Here is a 23,262-nt window from a genome sequence, read left to right on the forward strand (position 1 = left end):
AAATTTTTTTATACTTTGTATATTTTGGGTTTTACGAGTTGTATCTCCCAGGATACGTTGCCCTATTAAGGTATAAAAAAAGCCGAAATGGTAAAAATATAAATTTTTAATTTGATGAACAGAAATTATAAATTGTTGTGTATCTTGTCCATTTAAATTACAAATACTACTTTTTAAGTACATTTTATTCAGTTTTACCAATCTAGTTTCATCAAATTGGATCAGCCACATCCAGATGGGCAGGCTTGAGACGGCCCATAGTGACCCGCTGTAGCTTATCCCCCATGTCCACCACAAAGTTCTTGGTCCCCGCCTCCAGGACACAGAAGGGCCCATCATAGGGGAGTCTTCAGGGGGACCTGAGTGAAGGGGCTGGAGTTGCCCAGGGCAAAAGTCCAATGTGACGCGCCCATTCACAGAACCGCAGCGTCCTGAAGGAACTTTCATGGGACCACCAGTGGCTGTCTGTAAACCAATTCAGCAGATGAAAACTGCAGGTCCTCCTTAGGGGCAGAGAGCCAAACAAGCCAACAACCACAGGAGGCAGTCAACCCAGTTGCGACCCTTTAGCCATGCAGCTCGGATGTGAACTGTGGGCCTCTGTACAAGGTGAGGTCAGCCGGCATACCAAAACGGGCTACCTATGACCTGAGGAACGCCCAGTCCACCTCAGTGAATGCAGAGGAATGGCTTCCGGCTACCTGGTGGTGCTGTCCACCAAGGTGAGGAGGTCAGTGAACCTACGGGAGGAAGGCAGGGGGCCCACCAGGTCCTTTTTGACCTGGTCGAAATGCCTCTCGGGGACCAGAATCGGCGCCAAGGGGGCTTTGGTATCATGTGTACCTTGAACACGCTGACAGGCCAAACTGAAGCTAGCCCAGGTCTTTACATCACTCCTGAGGCGGGGCCAGACAAATGTAACACCCACCAGCTTAGTATACGGCTTGTGGTCCACGAAGGCAGTGAAATGGAGGCCGTCCAACAGGAATGTAGGGACTTTATGGTGCCGTGTGCATGAACCTGGCACGGTGTCCTACTTGTGTACCAGTTTAATGGCTCCCTTTGTGGAAAGCAGTGCCCAAGGAAAGCAATGGATGACAGGCCAAACTGTAGCAGGATTGACTATTAGTCACTGCACCCTGATCCTTTCAAACAGCTGCCACAGGTGCGTCAGAGGCTCCTCTGAAGCCGATGCAGGCATGATGCTACACTGTGCGCCTACAACGACCAGCAGCCACCAGCTGGAAATTATATATTTAATTAACAGCAGCTTACTTTCCCTGCCAGTGGCTTTGGCCATCCCTGGGCAGTTAAGTTTGTGTTTTGTGCCTGGAAGGCACTCCCCTCCCCCAACGGTTAGGGATAGGGCCTTCCAGGCAGCACTGCCCTAAGTATACATAAATATAGAAAGATCATTTTAAAAGTGAAATACAGTAATAATGTTGTAATGGGCACAACTGTTCATGATAATATATGGTTATGCAGTCATTATCAACATGCTTTCAAGTTTTAAATAAAATTCAGAATAATGAACATTGACCAAATTTCTACCCCCTAAGCAGGCAACGTATCTCTGGGGATACATACATTTCAAATTCTGCTAAAAACCCCACAAACACAGATGGATTTTTTTTTTCTTCATCAGCATGTTAAGACAAATGTCCTAATTCAATATATGAATTTAGATTGTTATTTTAACAAAAATAAGTATGTCTAATATATGATTACTTACACCCTGGGAAGCTGGCGCTTCACCACTGGCGTCCATGTTGATTTCTGATCAGGCTGACTAAACAATGAAAGATAACTTGAACCAAATCATGTCACCTAGATGCTAATAACAGACAAGTCTTTTGATAAATGCTAACTAGATTAGTGAAAACCTTCCAGCAAGCCCCCTACAGGATGTTAAAGAGTATGTATCTCCCAGTGCACGTTGCCTGTTTTAGGGTTAACACTTAATTTGTATAATATAGGCTACAAATTATATAGAATAATGAATTAAAAAAAACAATTCTACAAATTTGTTGCTAAACCAAGTTTATTTTTGTGGCATCCTGTGCAATGAAATATTTTCAAAAGTTGCCTACGCTCAAGTAGGCCCCATTTTTGGAAAGTAGCCTGACATTACATTTTCAATATGCAAAGTAATTACAAAACGGTCTATACCCAAGGACCAGGCGTTTTCCAGCACTACATGGTCTTTATCTGAAAAGCTTCATCGTTCACACCCATAATGTAGGAATAAGCCTATAGGCCTAGGTCTCAAACTTCTTTTTAAAACGTTTTCATTTTGTGAAGCTTTTAGTAATATCTGATATATTATTATGTTATTTTGTATTATTATATAGGCTAGGCCTAGTTTCTATGTTTTCCGGAATTTGGCAAACTCACATGGTTGTTCAAAACCTGCCAGAGTTTCCCCCAGACATGTCACTTTCCAGAGAGAGAGAGAGCAGTTCAGAGTCTGCTGGTGAAGAGACATGACAGCCTCTCTCCTCCTGCTCTAACCCTCACTGCCATACCCCTTTTCGGTCACTAGGGAGAGACTCTGAACTATAAAGCAAGCTTCTGTCACACTCAAATAAAGGGTCCCACGGCAGAGTCTGCAGCGCATCGCCATCCACACACTGGGCCTGCCTGCGGGACGCGTCGCACTCTCCGTCCCGGGATGGAGAAGAAAGACGTCGCCTCCGGAGCAGGGGACCCCCTATCCCACCAGCAGCAGCAGCTGCAGCAGCGGATGAACGGGTTCGTCGTTGGCGGCGGTGGCGTGCTGTTATACGGGGAGTTCACCGACGCGCTCAACGACACGCTCCGGTACTCGGTGAGCCTGACGGAGAGCGCCCTGACCGTCCAGAGGATCTCCTCGTCGCCCGGCCGGACCAAAGTGATTTATAACTTGGTGGACTGTATCGGCTGCCGGGCGCACAGGGGGCCGGAGGAATCGGACGACGCGGCAGCAGCCTACTTCACGGCGTATTTCTATCCGTTCAAGAGGCGCTGGATGAGCGCCGGAGTGGCCCGCCAGAGAGTGGAGCAGTGCTTTCGGGTGGCGCCGCCGGTCCAGGACCCGCTCCAGGAGGCTAAGAGGTGGGCAAGGGCGGTCAGGGATGCCGCCGTGCTGCAAGCGCCCCGGAGAGAAGGTGAGCACTTAATGGGAAACATATATCAATCTGGACTATAGTGGGAAATGGTTAACAAACATGCAACTTATGATGCAAAATATAGAGGCCTGCATGGAGAGTAGAGGGATAATAACATATGTTCTGATGTGAAGCTGATAAAATAATAGCCCATTAGTGTTACAGTGAATAGGCTAAACAATCATAGTTGGGGTTTCACTTTTCAGGGGAAAACTGTTACAGTCTTAAGTAAGTTAGCCTATAAACGGCTCTGACACAAACCGAAAAGGAACACAAAGTATCAGTAAATTAAGGTATTTATTACCAAAAATAATACAGGCATAATTTGCCAATTGAATACAAATGTAGGCTATAGGCTATGTAACATGTAGCCTATCATGTGAGGTGTGGTAAGACCAAAATAAAATATACCTATAGCAACAGGGCTTCTTTGGCTGAAACAGAGATGTCCTGGAAGCTGGGGCTTTTAACTTATTTTATATCCCGGACCCATGTGTTCCAAATCGGGCTGCATCAGCTCCACTGGCACCTTGCAATAAAGTGACATATCACGAGAGAGCATGCATACACACAGATCAAGCAAGGGCCATCACAGAGGCAATTGAACACAGCCTGTAAACAGCAGGTTGACCTGGCACTTGATAGCTCAGCCACAGTGCAGCTTCCTACAGCCTACTAACAAAAACAGGTTTAGCACACATTCCATCAGTGACCTTCTGCTCTATCTGCCCAGCTGAAAGGAGATCCACCTGAGAACAGCAGCTATACACAGCTGCCTCATTCATTCGTACAGTACAGCCCCCATGAGAGAGGGGGGGGGTTGATTCTGGATGTAGAGCCTGCTGTAAACTCTCTCTCTCCCTCCATCTCTCTCCCTCCATCTCTCTCACTCCATCTCTCTCCCTCCATCTCTCTCACTCACACACACACATAAAACTGATCACTTAAGTAGTTAGATTTTCTACTGATCCCCTGTCAGCCCTGGAGCTATAGCCGCTGCTTAGGCTTCATCATTACTCTTGGCTCGGTAAATTCCCCACTGAGAATTAACTGTTGATGGGTGGGAGAAGAAGAAAAAAATCATATCAAAAACAAAAGCCACCCTTTCATCACACTGCTTCTTTGCAGGCGGCCGGCTATCTCTAAATAGGTCTCATCATGTCTTGCTCTGTTTAAAATGCAAACTGTCCTCAGGTTCCGCTGTCTTCCTTCCAAGTCTTGTTAGCTTCTCTGTGCAGAAGGCATCCTGGTGGTTTACATGGAGTCAGTAATTAACATGGACACAATAAAGGTGGTGTCAGCGTTTCAGGAGAACGCTTGTTGTCAAAATCACTTTTTGTCAAAATCCGTGAATACCTGGATCCGCTAACTGTCCATACTGTGTGTGCGCTGACAAAAACAATCCAATGTGAATACACAGCCTAGGCTCTGTAAACAGGAATGTTGCATGCTCCCCCCCTTTGTTTACATATCCCTTTGTTTACGTACCAGTTTACAGAGCTTATGCTGTGTATTTATTTTCAGTGTACAGACAGACAGGATATATTGACAGGAGGAGATATTCACAAATGGTGCCAAAAGTCTTTTTTTTTATGACAACATCGCTGACTCCAGGTTTCACATGGATATGATGTGAGTGAGTGTTAATGTAGCTCATCGCCCCTATCACTAATTTGGAGAGGAAGTGCTGATGATGGGACAACGCTGCTTGGAGTGGTTCATCAAAATCATGATAGGCTACTCACTTTTAATATGGGGATCAAATTCTGAATTCGCTAGCTATAGCTGCACATGTCAGGTCAGGTAATATCCCTTTTCCCTCATGTGGAAATAATTTAACAGTTGAAATATAAAGCGCTCCTCCAGTCCTGAGAGAGTCCAGAGCAGGTCAAGGAGGAGAGCGGATATTTGACTTGACAGTGACTAATTTGGAATGTTGGTTTTTCCAAAGATGGAGGCAAGTATACAGTAGGTAAGTGAGTGGCGTGATAAGGAATGAGGTCGCCCCTCCTGGTTGCAGCCTCCAGGTGCAAAAACACAGAGAGGTGAATAAAGAAAGAGAGAGAGCGAGAGAGAGAGAGAGACTGGGCTCTGTGTGAGGAGGAACATCAAGCCTATAGCCTCCCTTTGCTCTGCTGCCAGTAGGAGTTTTGGGTTTCAGTCAGGCAGGCAGATGGTAACCTGAGAGATAACTGTGCCCCCCCCCCCACCCTTGTCCTTGTCCTCTATACTGGACTCATCAAAGGGCTCCGGCTTGGGAGGTTTTCAAATCACACATATTAATGAACCAGATCAACCATCTAACAGTTTTCCGTGTGGTCTCTCATCTCTCCTCTTGCCCCCCCCTCCCCCCTCCCTTTGGTGCTTCTTTTTGAACGCAGCGTCTCAGTGCTGGTGATGATGGGATCGTATCATTCATTTATGAGCTTGTTGTTGCTTTCCAAATCCAGGCCATCCACAATAATACAGTATTTAGCAGAATCTATGATGCGATCTAAAGGTGGAGTCAGCGATTCTGGAGAACTCTTGAGGCTTGTCGTCAAAATCACTTTTTCTTAAAAATGTTCAGAGCACACACAGTACACACTACAGACACACAGTACACACTACAGACAGAAAGCGGATTGTGAGATAGTCACTGATATTGACAAAAAGTGATTTTGACAACAAGCATTCTCCAGAATCGCTGACTCCACCTGTAATTGTTGGCATTGTGCTTAATAGTTGCAGCAGGATTGTCTGCTTTCTGCTGCCTTGTCGTAGAGGTTGTATGAAAGTCAACGCGATGCACTAATCCTGTGTGGTATATTTACCTCCCTTAAGTTAATTGCGTGTCATCTCATCTGGCATTGCAGATGGAAAGGTTGGATTAAAAGTGCAATTGCGTTGCAAGATTGATATTGAGCCCGAGAGCTGTGGCAGTGACGTACATTCGCTGAATGTACAAAGTGGATAAACAAGGACATTTAGCACGTGAGGGTATAACTGCTGAAACACTTCTAATTCACTCTGATTCAGTTTGGATGTTGAAGTCTATCCCCGCTGGGTTTTTATTCCCGTCGCAAGTTCATTGAAATGAATGAGCCGTAAATAATGAAGTACATACACTATGATACAGTCCTACACACGCTAATGGCCTGCTTCTGCATTTTTCCATGCCTTAAAGATCCACAGAGGCCGGATTGCACGCACAGCACAAATGACGGTTACTTGCTTTGACTTTTTTCTACTAGTGGCTGCCATCACTGCTACTGGTTGTATCAGTTTCTGCTTTTCAAGCAGCTGTTTGGAGGCTGGTAAGGATTTTAACATTTGATGCAAAGTAGAATTTTACATTTGTGTTCTCCATTTGTGCGTTGTTGGCCGCCTTCTGAGTCTGACCCAGAGGAGCAACCTTAAAGGAATAGTTCAACTTTTTTACCTCACTCTCCGGCTCAAGAAAATCGACAGAAACCGTTCCTGTAACTGTGCGTGCATTTTTTATGAAAATGTGCTTATTGGGACTTGTTAATTTACCACGTTATGTTGCACTGTATATTTTTTAACACATTATGTCATTTTAGATTCAAATACATAATGGAAGGAAACCAGCCATCACATGAACTTCCTGGTTTCTTTCCAGTATGTATTTTATTATAAGATGGCATGAAGTGTACAAATATGAATATGGAATACAAATAAATATAAATACCTTTTATTGAGCCGGAGAGAGAAAGAAGAAGTTGAACTAATCCTTTAACTTTTACAAATTCCTGCAAGCCGTTGAAGGAGATTGTTGAGCTTCCACAAAGGCAACAGTTGTCCAGCATGGAACGGGCAGGTGGCAGGTGTGTGGGCCTGTCAGCGTATATGATCTTGTCTGGCCCAAGCCGTTGTGGCCTCAATGGGAGAAGGGGTCGGGGGCTAAAAATGCGTCACCACACACAAGTCACGACCTCTCACCCCAAGCTTCATGCCCCGGGTCCCCCCGGAGCCTTTGTCTCTGTCTGCTCTGTGACATGCAGCAGGCTGTGATGGCCCGTCAACACCCCCCAAACCCTGGTGATGCCTCATACACTCTCAGAAATAGGGGTACAGCAAGAGTCAATTTATGTCCCCCAAGGTATATATATAACACTAATGTGCCCCCTATGGCTAATTATTGGACCTCAAGGTAACTACGTGTGCTTTTTTGAGGGCCATATTGTTATATATTGTTTTCCAAGCAGTAAAAGGTGCATATTTGTTATTTATTTTAGATTTTAAGGTATACTATCAGTAGACAATGTGTGTTAGACCAAATACAACAAAATGAAGTGAGGTAAAATATAAATGTTTCTCTTACTGTAAATTTCAAGGTATTACTATTTTATTCTGTATTTAGGGTTGATGTTTAGCAGTAGGCTATGGTTGAAACACACTGATATAAGAGAAATACGAAATACTTTTTGTTAGAAAATTTGTAGATGAAAGGCATGGGTACAAATAAGTATCTGCCCCGCTGACAAGTCATTGTAGTCCTTAAGGTACAATAAGGTCCTTTGTTTTCTGAGAGTGTAGGGTCAGTTGTGTGTCTGCTCTTTGGGCATCCTCCCCTCCTTTCCAGCAAGCATTCCCCCAACCTTGGAATGTAGCCTGTTTGCAGACACGCCGGTCCAGTCTGATATACAGTTGCTCCTGCACAAGACAGCTCGCAGTGAATAACCCGCATATTTGTTTCTTCTCTGAGAGTTTTCTTGAATGGGGTTTTGGTATGAAATGCCACATGCGCTGCAGTATGAAGCACTGCAGGTACATTGCGTCCTTATTCAGCATAGGGGGTACGCTTGTGGCAAAGAGACGATGACTCCTCTACTCACAGCTTGTTAGCACTGCCACACTGTCACAACCAAGTCTAACTGTGTGTGGGGGGGGGGGGAGGGGGGGAGGTGTGTGTACCAACTTCTAACAGTGAAGTGGTTGTGGTGGCACACACTGTGGTTGGAAGTTTGCTTGCCGGTGTGATAGGCAGCTTCTGCCCGCAGCTATCTGACTTCACCTCGCAGGCGGGTTTCACATACCCTGCATAATATACGTATCTTCCTGTCACACAAACACACACACACACACTAACACACTCACACATAGCTCAGGTATGTCATGTCGGGGGGAAAAGCCGTTTTCAGAGGCAAACCTAAAAAAAAATACACTAGTTTATTGTGGCTCCTGCCCTGATAATATTCTTGTCAACCCTTATGGTGGCCCCAAACCCCAGTTAGGGAACCACTGATTCGAACTTCAGCCTTCATGTACTGTTTGGAATAGTGCATATTCAAGAGGAAACAAATTTGCAAACAGCATATAAAGTAAAGTGACATTAATTCAAACATGTCACTGAAGAGTAAACCAGGTTGTCCTGTGCAAAATGAAGAATCATTCATTATTAAACCTATACCTTCAGTTTTTTGTTTAAACTGTTATAAAGAGGTGTGGATACAACTTTCAGCTATTACATTTTCTTTTATTAATATCAATGTGTAGACTTACAATTGGAAAGCATGTATGTGTCACTTCACAAAGCCTGTTTTAAAGAGCTGGTCTATTGCTCTCAATAGACCTAATAAAGTGGCGACTGACTGCACATAATCAGCATATAATAAACCATCCCGACAGTCAAAAGGGTCAGAAGATTTTAATGAAGCTTAACAAATTCAACATTTTTGCACAGTGTTTCTGTCCAGCTATATAAACCATGTCTTTAAATGTGTTTCATATATTATATCCCCATACAAGACAAGAGGGGGATTAATTGTTACAGTTATCCCATCCCATCCCAAGTATTTTAATTCATTTAATTGTATAAATTCCCTTGCATAACGGGATTATAGTGCCGCCCTTCAGTGTTTAGCAACATGGTTCGGAAGCTGCAGCATGATGGGTTTCTCACCACTTCATTATTCATTATTCAGTTTGGATGGCGAGGGGAAAAAAATAGGGATGTGTGCAGTGATTCAGATGTCCTCCTCCGGGCTCCTGAAGGTGCTGGACGAGACCTAAAAACCCTTCTCTGCCATATCTCATTTGCCAGAGGATGACGCTGATCTGTACTTGTTTAGGTTTGACCTTTTCAAGGGTGTCTGTGGGTTTGTCAAGGGTTTTGTTATTCAGCTCATCATCACACTTGAGTGCAAAACATAACTCCAAAGCTCTGTCACTGTCAAGACTACATTTTCCACAATATTCTGGAAGTTTAGAGAGGAGCTATTGTGTCTGAATGCCGCATTGTGCTCTTGATACAAGCAAAAGACTAAAAGAACAGTGGTGTCCCTGTGTGGGTGAACGGCGGCCGAGTCTGGCATGTGCCTGTGTGTTTTCGCACTCTCTCCTCACTGTTCCTGGTGGGCTTTGCACCTCTTTCTCGGAGATATTTCAGTACCTGTGTGTCCTGTCATCACGGGCCAAATGAGGCAGCAATAGCAGCAGAGCATCATAGTGCTGGAAATTGAGGCTCAGAACTGTTGAGAAGAACTGGGAGTCGAAACTATAGGTGTTTTATGCCATCCATTACACTTTGTGCTTCTGGTCATTTGGTCTTCCTGATATAAAGACAGCACCAAATAATTACAGTGGAAATTGATGATGAGGTTTCATGCGGTCCCTGTTAAGTCTGTGTCTGCTTTAAAGGTCAAGGGCGTCTGCTGAAGAATCCGCATCTAGAGGACGCTTCTGTCCAACAGCCAGTATTACAATACAGCGGATAAATATGGATTAAAAAAATTTAACTTTAGGAGCTGAAACAAATAACTCATTACAACTAAAGTCATGGAATCGATGCAACAAGACAATGTGATCTCCCTTTGCAATTCTTTGCCAAGAGTTGCAGTACATGAGAAGATCGATACGATTCTCTTGTTTGTGTGGTAAAAAATATGAAGCTAAGTTGTCTTAGCTTAGCATAAAGAATGGAACATTTAGCCTGGCTCTGTCAATTGAAACCAAAATCTGCACTCGAGGCCAGTTCATTTCAATTTAAAATGTCAATATAAAGAACGATATACAATTGTGTTAACTGGTTAGCATTGAAATTGCTGGCATGTGGATTTCTTAACTTCACACAGTTGGTTTCTCCCCTGTTTCAGTCTTAGTGCTAAACTAATCTCACTGGCTATAGTGACCATGCAGGCTACTGAGCTAAACCAACCCCTCTGCAAGAAAGCAAATATTTTCTGACATGTGTCCCATTTTTCTTGATTTATTACTTTTTTATCCATTAGTTGACTGTCATCTATCTTACATTGCTTACATTTTAATCCTTATAAAAGCAGATTGAAGATTGAATATGAGTAAATCCATTCTGCTATAGTGGCCCTGAGCAAGATGCCAAATCCTTCCAGAGTCGACCCCTGGATAATGAGGTGTAGTCACTCCTTTACTTCTGCGTCTTCCCTTGAGGGGCATAACTGCAACATGAGGATGTCTTTCCCTCATGGGGATTGGTAAACATGTCACAGAAGTGCTCTCAATAATCTGTGTGATCCCGTCTTGAGAAGCATGTTAGCTCTCTCCTAGCAGAAAGTGCATGGCACATCCCATTAACATCTATCTGACCCCTGTCACAGCCTGTGAGTTCCATGCTCTTTCCATCCCCTGAGGGACCCAATCTGTCCTCATTATGTCCTTTTGAAATATTTGCTTTCTAGGGCCCAGCCACTTGGGGGACAATGGTCTTTGAAGGCCAACAACCTGACTAAGATGCCAATATAAACATAACTAATAATGTTATAGAAGATAAATAATGTCATATTTTAGTTTGATGGTGGTTTATAGAAATACGTTAGGATGACGGTTAAGCTGCCTGCATTGATGATAAGACCGCTGCTTTTACGTTAGTCTTTCACTCACAGTGTGTTTGTCCTTTTTTTCCTTGAAGTTAATAATTGATAAGTCCCTCTCCAAATACATATGTGTTGGTGTTTATGTAGGAATGAACTCATGCACACATATTGATACGGGTCAAGCAAGAGTTAAAGGGGCACCAATTGACTGGACCTATTTTTGTCCTTCTCAGGTGTGGTGTATGCGGAGGTGCGTCGGCCTTGCAGAGTGATGGTGTTGGTGAACCCTCACAGCGGGCGTGGTCAGGCTCTACAACTCTTCACTGGACACGTAGAGGGCATGTTCACAGAGGCCAACGTCCCATACACGCTGGTCATCACAGGTCAGTATATATAGCGTCTGCATTACTCTGCAAGTAAGAGTTTTGCATTAACAAAAGTACAGGTGTATCTAAACATTTTTTTGAATATCATGGAAGAGTAAAAAGAGAATTCTATAATTTTCTTCTCCAAAAAATAAAACCTTAATTTATTCTATATTCATTACACATAAAGTGAAAAATGTAATGCCCTTTTCTTTGGATGATTATGGATTGCAGCTCATGTAAATGAAAAATCCTGGCATCTCATAATGACCAAGAATGCACATTTTTACATTTTGAGTTTTTTATCCAATGTAGGTAGGCAGTTTGCATTAAGGGTCTTCCCTTATGACCCTCCTGGACTTGCCCCACCCTCACTTGGGATAGAACTCCTGTTTCCCATGAAGTCTACAAGTCAGTGGTATTAGCTACTGAGCTATCCAGCTATTTTCTGCAGCAATTGCACTTCCTTTGTTGTGTGTGATCACATATTCAAAGGCAACGAGTTCAGCCCCACACACACACACACACACACACACACACACACATTTATGGGCATTCAAGCACACTGATTCACATTTAAGTCAAGTCTGCCCCAGCTGCTCCACATTCTGGATGAGTTGCTGGTGGCTTTTATTTGACCTTAAACAATGTCAATGTGTTGGCTACCGTCGTCGTTGGGCTCTCAACTTCAAGTGACCTCTTTTTGGCAACAGGGAAAGGCATCATCAGCCCCTCAAGCTTTAAAGTTCCACACCCTAACCCAGTGACAGGTGAAGTAAAACACATCTCCTTCCCTACTGGTTTGATATTGCATCAGCCGAATCTCTTACATCGCTCAAACTCGAGGCACAATATGACAGCAAAGCACACAGGGACAGGAGGGAAAAGCTGTGTTTGTTTATTTTTTGTTAAAAAGAGTGCTGGTGGGCTCTTTGTGTTGACTCTTGGGGGGCTTAAAAGAAGGTTAGCAGCTGGATGATGATGAAAAAAGACGAGTAGAATAATTAGTGATGTCAGGATATGGGTCACTATGGGCCTGCAGTGGTGGGATAAGCTTAAGTCAGACAAGTTTGGCATGTAGTCAAAATCAGTGAATATCTCTCTCTGCTGGAAAAAAAAACTCCTGTGTTAATACAAAGCTTAGGCTCTGTAAACAGGCATGTTGTCAAACTACGATTGGCCCCCTTTGTTTACATACCCGTTTTCAGAGCCTAGGCTGTATATTAGCACTGGAGTTTTTTTTCTCCAACACACACACACACACACACACACACACACACACACACACACACACACACACACACACACACACACACACACACACACACACACACACAGTACGGACAGATAGTGGATTCATAGGAAATATTCACTGATTTTGACAACAAGCGTTCTCCAGAATAGCTGACACCACCTTTAACTGGCACACCTTTAACTGTGTGTGTGTGTTGCTGAACTCGTTGCCACACATCTCCTTGATAAATTTATCATACAACCTTTGCCTGGGGAAAGCATACCAATTGGAGGCACATTGCGTGTCAGCCAGTACCTTTTACATTCTGGATGAGGTGATCCTTTGCACCGCCACCGAGCTTCATCTTCACCCCAGTTCACCTCAGAAGCAGGCAGCAGAGTGTGACATAGGGGAGGAAGATGCTGCATTTAAAGTGGAAACATCTCCAATACACCTAGCCTCTAACAGAGCGTATTATTCACAAACCATAATGTCTTCAGGTTCAGGAAGATGTTTTTGTTTTGGATATCGACCCCCTTGAATAACTATGTGGCCAGGGAAGCATGAGCATCAGCCCCGGCAGGTTGTAAACTGCAGAGTCAGCCGCTTGGCGCCGTTAACCCGCCTCTTCCTCTGTCTGTCAACACACAGCACTGCATCGTTTCAAGCCTCCATCTGGTTTACAGCAAGCAAATAGCAGAACAAAGCAGGGGGCACTGACGCAACCCTGAAAGGAAAGGGTAGATTGTATACATATAAAGTGATAGACATAGGCCGGTGGAATTGTGTTTTTGTGTTATCCGTATGTCCATCCCTATGTCATGGCCAAGTTAGTTTGCACAAATGTGAACTCCGACTCAAGAATAAACTGATTTGGATGCATGTCAACTTTAGCAGAACTCTAGGCTCCAGGCTGAATGGATTTGATTTGGGAGGTCAAAAGTCAAGGTCACAGTGACCCCATTCGTCATGAACACGATATCTCTAGAAACCTCTCTGGAATACTTTTGTCAAATTTGGCACAAACACTTTGTGGAGGTCGAAGATCAAAGTCACTGTGCTTTACCTTCTTTAAAGCAGTGTCTACCACCAATATACTTTCACCGATGTAGGCATGTAACCGCCAGGCGGTCATTTTAGTTTATTTCAGTCCTATTTTCCAATCTATACTTTCAGCTGGTGCGGAGAAAAAAATTTCTTTCATGATAGCAGTGCATTGATTCTCACTTACTTCTTTGCTGCCTGTCTGTCTGCCTTCCTGTCTCTCCCTCTCTCCCTCTCTTTTTCTCTCTCTCTCTCTCTCTCTCCTACCCTCTCTCCCTCTTTCTCTCTCTGTAAAGTTAAGTCTCTTCTCTTTCACACACACACACACACACACACACACACACACACACACACACACACACACACACACACACACACACACACACACACACAACCACCACTACACTGGGGAGTCTAGGCTGGCAGGACTGTAGACTTTAGTAATGGTGGGACCCTCAGCAGGGACACTTTCAAGGACGCTGCCAAAAAAACTAGGCTGACCAAATAGCTCAGTCGTCCTCCAGCGCATTACACAAATATACACACACACACACACACACACACACACAGACACACACACACACACACATGCTGAACGCTCACATGCACACAGCGAACCAAGAGGATGCACACAATGACACACGGACATTTGTCAGACACAGATGTTTGTTGGTAGGCTTAGCTGCCTCGGAGCTGTTGAGTAGCCGCTGGATGGGCTAATGTAATAGGGGAAATTGAATCTCTTTCCCTCCCTAATCTCCCTGATCCTATCCCCAAAGGCTAGCGACTCTCTCTCTCTCTCTCTCTCTCTCTCTCTCTCTCTCTCTCCCTCTCTGCCTTTGCCCCCGTTTTTAATTCGCCAGTTTAGTCGTACACTTGTCGCAAAGTTTTTCCATAGTTGTCTCTTTCATGTTTTTTCTTTGATCTTTCCTGTTCCTCTTGTGTTCCCTCTCAGAGCACCAGAACCATGCGCGGGAGCTAGTGAGGCAGGCGGACCTGTCGCAGTGGGACGCCCTGGTTATCATGTCTGGAGACGGGCTGCTCTCTGAGGTGATTTGACTTTTATGAGTAGAAGATTTTAAAAGATTGTGTGGTATTATTATTAAATGAAAACACGTGTTCATATGAAAATGATTCATTATACCTTTTGTTGAATATCATTATTTGTAATCATTATTTGTTTACAGTCAATGAGAAATGTTACTGAATGGGAAGCCACGGATTGTTTTTCTGTGCCAAAGACATGTTTAATTGAACAAAATGTACGAAGCTTAGCCATACACCTCACTTCAGGAAAACCAGCTCTCAGCTAACGGTCACATTTTCACATAACATGATACTGATTTGATTTGGGCCTTTTAACTCTTCCATAAATTAACCAATCACAGATGGAATTGATATAAGAACATCTCACCCCTGTGTCTATTGATAGCGCTTTTCAAATTAGGCCTGCAAAAATGTAATTTGGGCTCAGACATGACAGAAGAGCATGTGATTCTACATCTTCCATCTCTGCAGACATTAATTACTTTAATTTTGTTCTTTAGAGGCTTCACTTGTTTTTAGGTTGTTGATATTCTAAAATGGTGATGGGGAAAAAAGTCCATTGTGTGGATATTTGAAGCACTGTTGCACTAAGAATGTCTTGATTTTCCACCGGTGGTGCTTCAGTTTCCCCAGGACTATAGTAACTCTTTGCCATAGGCCTACACTACTTTGTATTTAGAAGCATTATCTGATTCCGTTTCTTTTCCCATATGTTCTTGTTTATTCAGGTGATAAATGGTCTGATGGAGCGAGAGGACTGGCATGACGCCATCCAGACCCCTCTGGGTATTCTACCAGGTGGCTCAGGCAACGCCCTGGCTGCCTCTGTCCACCACTATTCACAGTGAGTCAGCCCATTAATAGGTCATTTAAATGCATGGACCCACTGTGTAGATAAGAAGAACAAAGGAGAGAACTTTCCTTCCTCAGCCTTAAAGCAAACGATTTATCTCCTTTTCGGTGTAATTACGGTCAAAAGCTGACTGGGCACATCATTGGTGGGGAAGGAGGGAGGGAGAGAGACAGTGGAGCAGAGACTGGTACTGCTTCACTGTGCAGCAGAGGTCATTTCAGGCGGCTGATAACTCCCCGGGGAATGATGTAATGGGTTTTGAAAAACTTTCACATTATGAGTGATTACAGTGCACAGTGCAGCTGCGAAAAAAGCGGTGGACCCCAGCACAAGTCCAGGGTGTCACCTCCATCTGCTGGTTAGCTGTAGGCACAACATCAAACTCTGGTGTACAAGCTGCATGCAAGGACAGGGCTGTGTTTAAAGACTGTGGTCATGAGTCCAAGTGACCCCACTCTACCCTTAGTTTTCTTAATGATTGTGAAAGCAGTTGCATTAAAGTTACAGTGTGTAGGATGTATTGACATTTTTCAGAACAGACTTAGTAGAAATGGAATATAATGTTCACAAAAATGTTTAAATAGACTTGTCAAATTGCTTGAATTGTTTTTCTTTCTTTTTAATTGCCTTAGAATGAGCCGCCATGTTGCACTGACACTGACTGTTTCTACAGTAGCACAGAACAGAGAAACGTAATGGTCATATGCGTTTTTATATATTCTGGGTGTCCACCCGGAATGCTGCTGGAGGACAAAGAAGAAGTACTATAGAATACATAACTAAATACATCTTTACCACATCACTTGATATTGTGGAAAGACTTGATGCATGTGTGGATGATGCCATCTTTAGTAACTAACTTCTTGTCCTTGAAGGCCACCGTAACTTCTGTAAATTCTCCGAAAGGAAGGGGTAGAAACAGAGCGTTGCAATCTAGAAACTCACCACTAGATGCTGCTAAAGACTCCAATATTACACACTGCACCTTTAATTTAAGGTTTTTCAGCAAAACAAGCTCATGTGTGTTGCAATCTTTGTGTGTGGTTTGAATCTATACCATATTTGTTTAGGTACAACAAGGTTAGAATACTTCATTTTTAGCAGTGGCAAAACCATGTATGTTTTTAGATGTCTAGATCTCGGAGTCTTAAACATATAAATATAATAATGTAGCAACAGTAATTCATGACACCCTTTGTGATGTGTCATGCTTGCTTCTAACTGTAACGTCTGTCAGGTGGCCTCCAGCGTGGAACGAGGAGCTGCTGCTGAGCTGTGGTTTCATGCTGTGCAAAGGCCTGGTGGGCTCCATGGACCTGGTGTCTGTCCACCTGTCCTCTCGTCAGCGCCTCTTCTCCTTCCTCTCCCTGGCCTGGGGCTTCGTGGCCGACGTGGACATCGAGAGCGAGAAGTACCGCCACGTGGGCGCCATCCGCTTCCTGATGGGCACGCTGGTCCGCCTGGCCACCCTGAGAGTCTACCAGGGCAGGCTGGCGTATCTGCCCGTCAAGGAGGCGCTTCCCATCAAGGCTAGCCTCCCTCCTCCGAACACACCCCAGCACCCGTCTTTGTGCTCGTCCCTTCCCTGTCGACTCATCCCCGACATTTCTCCCAACCGGAACTCCCGGCACAATCACAACAGCGCCATCGCCAACCGAAACACCATCGCCAACGCCTCCAACAACGCCATCTCTGCCCAGAGACCCGCTGACACCCAAAGGGACTGCAAAACATCCGGAGCACCGGTGGATTCTCTACTGCCCGGCCTGGAGCAGCCTGTGCCAGAGAGCTGGACGGTGGTGGAGGAGGAGGACTTTGTGTTGGTGCTGGCTATTTACCAGTCCCACCTGGCCGAGGACCTGTGGACTGTCCCCGGGGCGACGGCGGACGACGGGGCCATCCATCTATTCTACGTGACGGCGGGGATCTCACGCCCGGCCCTCCTGCGCCTCTTCCTGGCCATGGAGAAGGGCGCCCACTTGGCGTGCGGCTGCCCCCACCTGGTCTACCAGAAGGTGAGGGCCCTGCGTCTGGAGCCCCTCTCCCCGCATGGCATGCTGACCGTGGACGGGGAGATGGTGGAGTACGGCCCCGTTCAGGCTCAAATCCACCCGGGACTGGCCCGACTTATATGTGGATGAATTTTTTTGGGGGGGATTATGTTAATCTTTTGTCTTTTGGCTGTTGGAGAGCTTTCTCCGTCTTTGGCCTTTTTCAATACTCACTGTCCATTTTATCCTTTGTGGATGATGTGTTTTTTTTTTTTTTTAATTCAGAAGTGCCAAAGACATTTTATCAGCCTCTCTCTGGAAATTACTCTATTTTTCTACGGATACATCTCTTGTCCTATTTTTATGGCTCCCACCCCACCCCACCCCGGCGTTTAATTCGGGGCTCTAGCCATGGATGGTTGTTCTTCTTGCTGCTGGCTGGTCCCAGCTTAGAGAAATGGGGAGGGAGTGTGTGTTTGTTTCCAAGTGTGTGTAGCCTACGTGCGAGACTGTGCACCGAGGGCTTTGGCACATATAGCGGCGGTGCAGTGCAGCAGCTGACGAGTGCGTTGTGTACTCTCTGCTGTCTGACCTCATAAGCGTGACACAAGTGAAGAGAAGCATATTTCCTTGTCCCTTGAAGCTCCCCCGAAGAAACTATACGCCTTTTGTCAGTCACCACCGATGCATTTCAATCTCCCTACCCCCATCGGCCTGTTAAAGAGGGGCTTTCTAACTGTGGAGATATGCTGTAAATCCCTCCCAGGGGATTTGATGTTGAAAAATCTTTAATCTTTCTATAGCTTATATATGTATAATAATAAAATAAAAACTCGGATTTGGCATCAGTTCACAGCGACTTCTCCCAAATGCTTTCTTTGCTCTGTGTGTTAACTTCCCTCCAGAGCTGATAATGCATAAGGTGCAGGTGTTGCAGAGAGAAAGCCAACCAGCTGAGTTTGAACCATTTCCTGTCCTGCCCGTTCGGCATCATCGGCAACCATTGTCAAACTGTAGGAGCCACACACAAATACACACCTCTCACTTTCCTTTTCCCCATCCCCCCCAACCCTCCCTATAGCCTATACTACTCAAATGCACTGCTAGCTCCTAACATACTGTACACACACACACACACACACACACACACACACACACACACACACACACACACATTCCCTTGCATCAGTGCAGCACTCAGTAGGGGGTGGGGGGAAGGGGTACAGGCTGCTACAGTGCATATGATCCCCTCTTCTTCCTCCTATTGCCGTCTCAAGATTGTACTCCCTCTCTCCTCCCGCCCAATGTGCCCTTAATACGAGGCTTTACAGAAGCGCGCAAAATTATTATTTTTTTAATCACACAAAAGCTTTTAAGTGAGTTTTAGCACGTAACACGTATCAGACCGGTTGAAGCTCACCGAAGGGTTATAGGGAGAGGGAAGGGGTTTCACACTGCTGGGTCAGTCAGCGTTGCATATTGAGGAGCATTGCAATCAATGTGTGCTCCAGGGGAGTCAAGTGCTCTGCTCCGCTGTGTGGCCTTTCTCTCTCTCTCTCTCTCTCTCTCTCTCTCTCTCTCTCTCTCTCTCTCTCTCTCTCTCTCTCTATCTCTTTCTGTCTATCTCTCTCTCGCTCTCTCTCTCTGCGGGTTGCCAATGTGGTGATGAGCATTAGCCATTAGCGCACCAGAGCAGAGGAGAGTGCAAATGTTAGCATTATCATCCGGGCCCCAAACCCACCCATCGACACACAAACACGCACACAAACCCCAGTTTATTTCAGGCCATGATGGATGCATCAGAACATCAGCTATTTGTTCCTGGGTTAAGCAAATCACATTCTTCATTTTATATATAGAGATCATACTGTGTGAGTGGATCTGCTAAAAATGAAACCCCCTCTCATGCTGAAAAAAAAAAAACTGGAATGTTGATAGACTAATGGGGTTCAAAGAAAAGCTGATTGCAAGCTTTTCAATGTTTTGATGAATACATCACTGTCATCCCCAGTGCAATACAGACAATGCAATGAGCTGATAGTGCACATTATCTTTCCTGCTGCTTTCCTTCCCTGAGCACGTGAAAGAAACAACGTGTTAAGAAGCTGAATTATCATAATTTCTTCCCACAATGCAAAGGGAGATAGGTTTCCTTAGGGAGTCGACTGTATGAAAATGATTGCGGTGTATGTGTGTATGTATCATCTTGCATACACACATTTTGGCACATTCAGGGATTATGACATTAACTGTAACATGACGTGCTCCCTGCAAAGATGATGTCTAGTCATTTAACTACATATACTGTATATTTCTGTCATCCACATATAGAAGAAAATACAATTGTTGCACTGTTGGCATCTTTTGTTGTAAGCATTTGATATATTTTCTTGATTTATCACAATCATAATTATTTGTATTATAAATCTCACAAGAAAAATCAAAATAGACACAACATACATAACCTTACCCTTTTCGGTACAACTCCCCTCTAACATGTTTGTACAGTTCCTTCATCAACTGTAGTGTACTTGAAGTCAACCTCTTCCATCTCCACTGCAGTGCCGATTGCTTGCCTAAAACTTCATTTTTTGAAATTTTTACATTTTCCATATTACTGTGTGATAGGCGTAGCTGCAACTCATACCAGTGGAGAAGCTAGGTGCTCTTGAATGCGTTGCCATGTACTGCAGGCGGCGTGCACTGTTCATTACTAAATGTATGAAGAAGTTCATCTCCTGAGGGCAGACATAAGCTATGCAAATGGCTGGGCATGGCTGGTAGATAACTGGAGTGAAGGCTCCCTCTGCTGGGCCCTCCCAAACACAAGTGTCACTCATCGGATAATGGAGAATATAATGTCTCCTGAAATATATTTCTCTCTTTACAACTTCCTTCCCTGCTTCTTATATCTACAGTCATAAAGGGGATTAATCCAGAAATGTAAAACTCAACTGCGAGAGACATTGCATCCTTTAAACATATATCTGTATTCCAGAGGCCAACAACATCCAGCTTATTGTAATGTATCATCAGAAGAAATGTATCTGATGCTTGCATAGAAACGCCGCTGCTGCAAATATGAATCAATGTCACGTAACACTGCTGTTAACGTATGGCACTGTACTGTTCAATTGTTTATTCCAATGGTTGCTTCAATGTTAATGCAGTTGTTATTTATTTATTTTTCTATATTAGACTTTGTCAATACGGTCATGGTATGTTATATTTGATGAAAGCAAGTCGTCAAAATCACGGTGTAACTCCAAATGTCTTTGAAGATGTAAGTTGCTATTGTATCCTGACTCTGCAGGCTGAAATAATGACATGATGATTTTTCAGATGAATGTTTTTTTTTCTTTTTTTTCGTTGTTGCAGTGGGTCATAGGATTCACGTGCTATGGTTGAATGTCACATACTGTCTTTTTTATTATAATTTTTTTTTTTTGAAAAATGACCATTCTGTAAAATGTGTGCCACGGTATTTTGCAGCTTTTCACTTTGAAGTAAGTGCAAGTGCAAATCGAGGAGAAAAGAAAATCTGAAAGTGCCTTAGCTCTTATACCCAAGACAGCAGAGAGGTGGTGCACACAATACAGAAAAAAAACTCTTTGGGAAACAGCTTCTTTCCTCTTCCACATGAAATGATCACATTTGTGATAAGCATTGTGAAGGACAGTCCTTTGGTAAGCATCAGTGCTGTACTGAAGCCGTGCAGGCTAGAATACAAACACAAAAAGACACTGATGTAAAGCTTTCTGGAAAAGGGGGTTGACTGACTATTGACATCCGTACAAGGTTGTTATTACATGTATTGAACTGGCTGTTGACAACCAGATAATCATCTCTTCCTTATATTTCTTGTACTTCTTTGTTTATAGACTTGTTATTTTCTAAGAGACCAATAAACATATTCATAGATAATAAAAAAAAAAGAAATTGCCTCCTATTTTGTGTGCGACATGCAGGGAAAATATGTATTAGTCGGAGCTAGAGCCATCATTGATGGAAGATGAGAGTTGGATCATGAAGATAAGTAACACACTATTGATCTTAGAGTCAGACCTCAACACTGGTCTCTCTGTTTGTCATTCGAAGGTGAATAACAAACAACCGGTGGAGCTAAGTAACCAGGGGCCTATTGCATAAAACTAGGATAAGGGATTAACCTAGGATATTTCGGTTATCCTGGCTTGCGTTAGCCATGATCTGGTTGCATAAAAGCGGAGGGACATAAGTTACCATGGAGATTTATCCTTTACGTTTAGCCTGGTCGGGACCAGGCTAAACGTAAAGGATAAACTTATTCTGTTGCCTGATTGGCTCAGTCAGCTGTCACTCCGATCTGAAATCAAGGTGTTTAACAGTTATTCCATGATCTTCCGTGTATTGCTTTATTTTCATTAGCCTGTTTTAAGGTACCACATAAAAGACTGCATTGTCATTTAGTTAAATAGTTCTTCTTTTTTATTTATTTAACCTGAACCATTTATAATTAACTTAATTATAATTAGATTAAGATGCAATGATATAAATTATAATAATTTATGTGATAGTCTGTTCATATTGCAGGCTATATTTATACAATTGATTATCGATGGCAGATGACGTTGCAAGTGTGGGTCAAATAAATTCACTTTGTACTTATAACTATATCGAGGTGCATCTGAAACAAAATTCAATATCAATGAAAAATTCCTTTTTTTCTGTAATTGAATTCAAAAAGTTAAATTTAAATATATTCTAGAAATTCATTACACATGAAGTGAAATTAATCTAGAATAAACATACTTTTCAGAAGGTCGACATTTCTGTATTATAAATCCTGTTTCTGATTGGTTGTATGTAACATTCTAATATTTTGAGATACTAGATTTTTTATTCCATGATCAATCAATCATCCAAAAAAAGGCCTGACATATTTCACTTCTTGTAATGAATCTATGAAAGTTTCACTTTTTGATGCACCTGCAGACTGCTCACTGTCAACTATTTTATCATAAACAGGGCTCAACGCTAAGGTTTTTTTTCACTTGCCCGACCGGGCAAGTGGGTCTGAATTCTACTTGCCCGAAGTCAATTTTTACTGGCCCCTATATAAAAATTTTTTTATTAGTGGTGTACAAATATTTGTTATATTCGCTCTTTATTTATAATGTATGAACACATCATGGACAGTGTTATAGATGATCATACTGAAAGTGGAGGCTATTATTCAAATATTATTTGAGTTGGAACATTTGTAATTTTTTAGTTTCTAAACCGACAATAACTGCAAATGAGACGTGTTTTATGCAACAAAAAAAACATTGGTCACACAAAGGTTTTTTTCTTGTACCTTATTCTTTTTACAACAGCAATTCTTTAGAACTTTTTTTCTGTAAGACATTTTTTTAGGCCTACAACAATCTGTTTTAAACGTTTTTTATTATTATTGTTAAAAATCTCAACTTTTGGCTAAGGACAGGCTGTTTTGAACACTTTTCCAGTATAGTTTCAAGCTTCCACTGCCTCCTGGTATGAGAAATGACACCTCAGGTCCATTTATTAAGATATACATGCAGGCTGTAGAGATGTTCCTCTGCTAACTGTTGCTGATGTTTGTGTTGTCCTGCACACATTAAACTGGTAGTAGGCTACTAGCAGCAGAGCTAACGTTAGCATCCTCGCTAAACTACTACTAGATTCACTTTGGATGCATTTAAAAAACGCGAATATTTTTGCTGCTTTTCAGACGGCTGGGGTCTACTTATTTAGGCTTCTCGTTGGCTTTTGTACTTTCTGTTACA

General features: G+C 43.3%; 1 protein-coding gene across 1 annotated transcript; it reads left to right on the plus strand.

The window, feature by feature from the left end:
* Positions 1 to 686: 686 nt before the first annotated feature.
* LOC307263415 (sphingosine kinase 1-like) lies at positions 687 to 17,623 on the plus strand (the record flags this gene model as incomplete). The annotated part of the gene is made up of 6 exons (XM_080044564.1): positions 687 to 722; positions 2,543 to 3,146; positions 11,173 to 11,322; positions 14,538 to 14,632; positions 15,358 to 15,473; positions 16,720 to 17,623. 6 exons carry the CDS (start codon positions 687 to 689, stop codon positions 17,621 to 17,623), a joined length of 1,905 nt encoding a protein of 634 aa, XP_079900690.1.
* Positions 17,624 to 23,262: the final 5,639 nt, after the last annotated feature.

The sequence above is a fragment of the Ammodytes marinus genome (genome assembly GCF_949987685.1).
Source record: "Ammodytes marinus genome assembly, chromosome: 16".
Taxonomy (NCBI): Eukaryota; Metazoa; Chordata; class Actinopteri; order Uranoscopiformes; family Ammodytidae; genus Ammodytes; species Ammodytes marinus.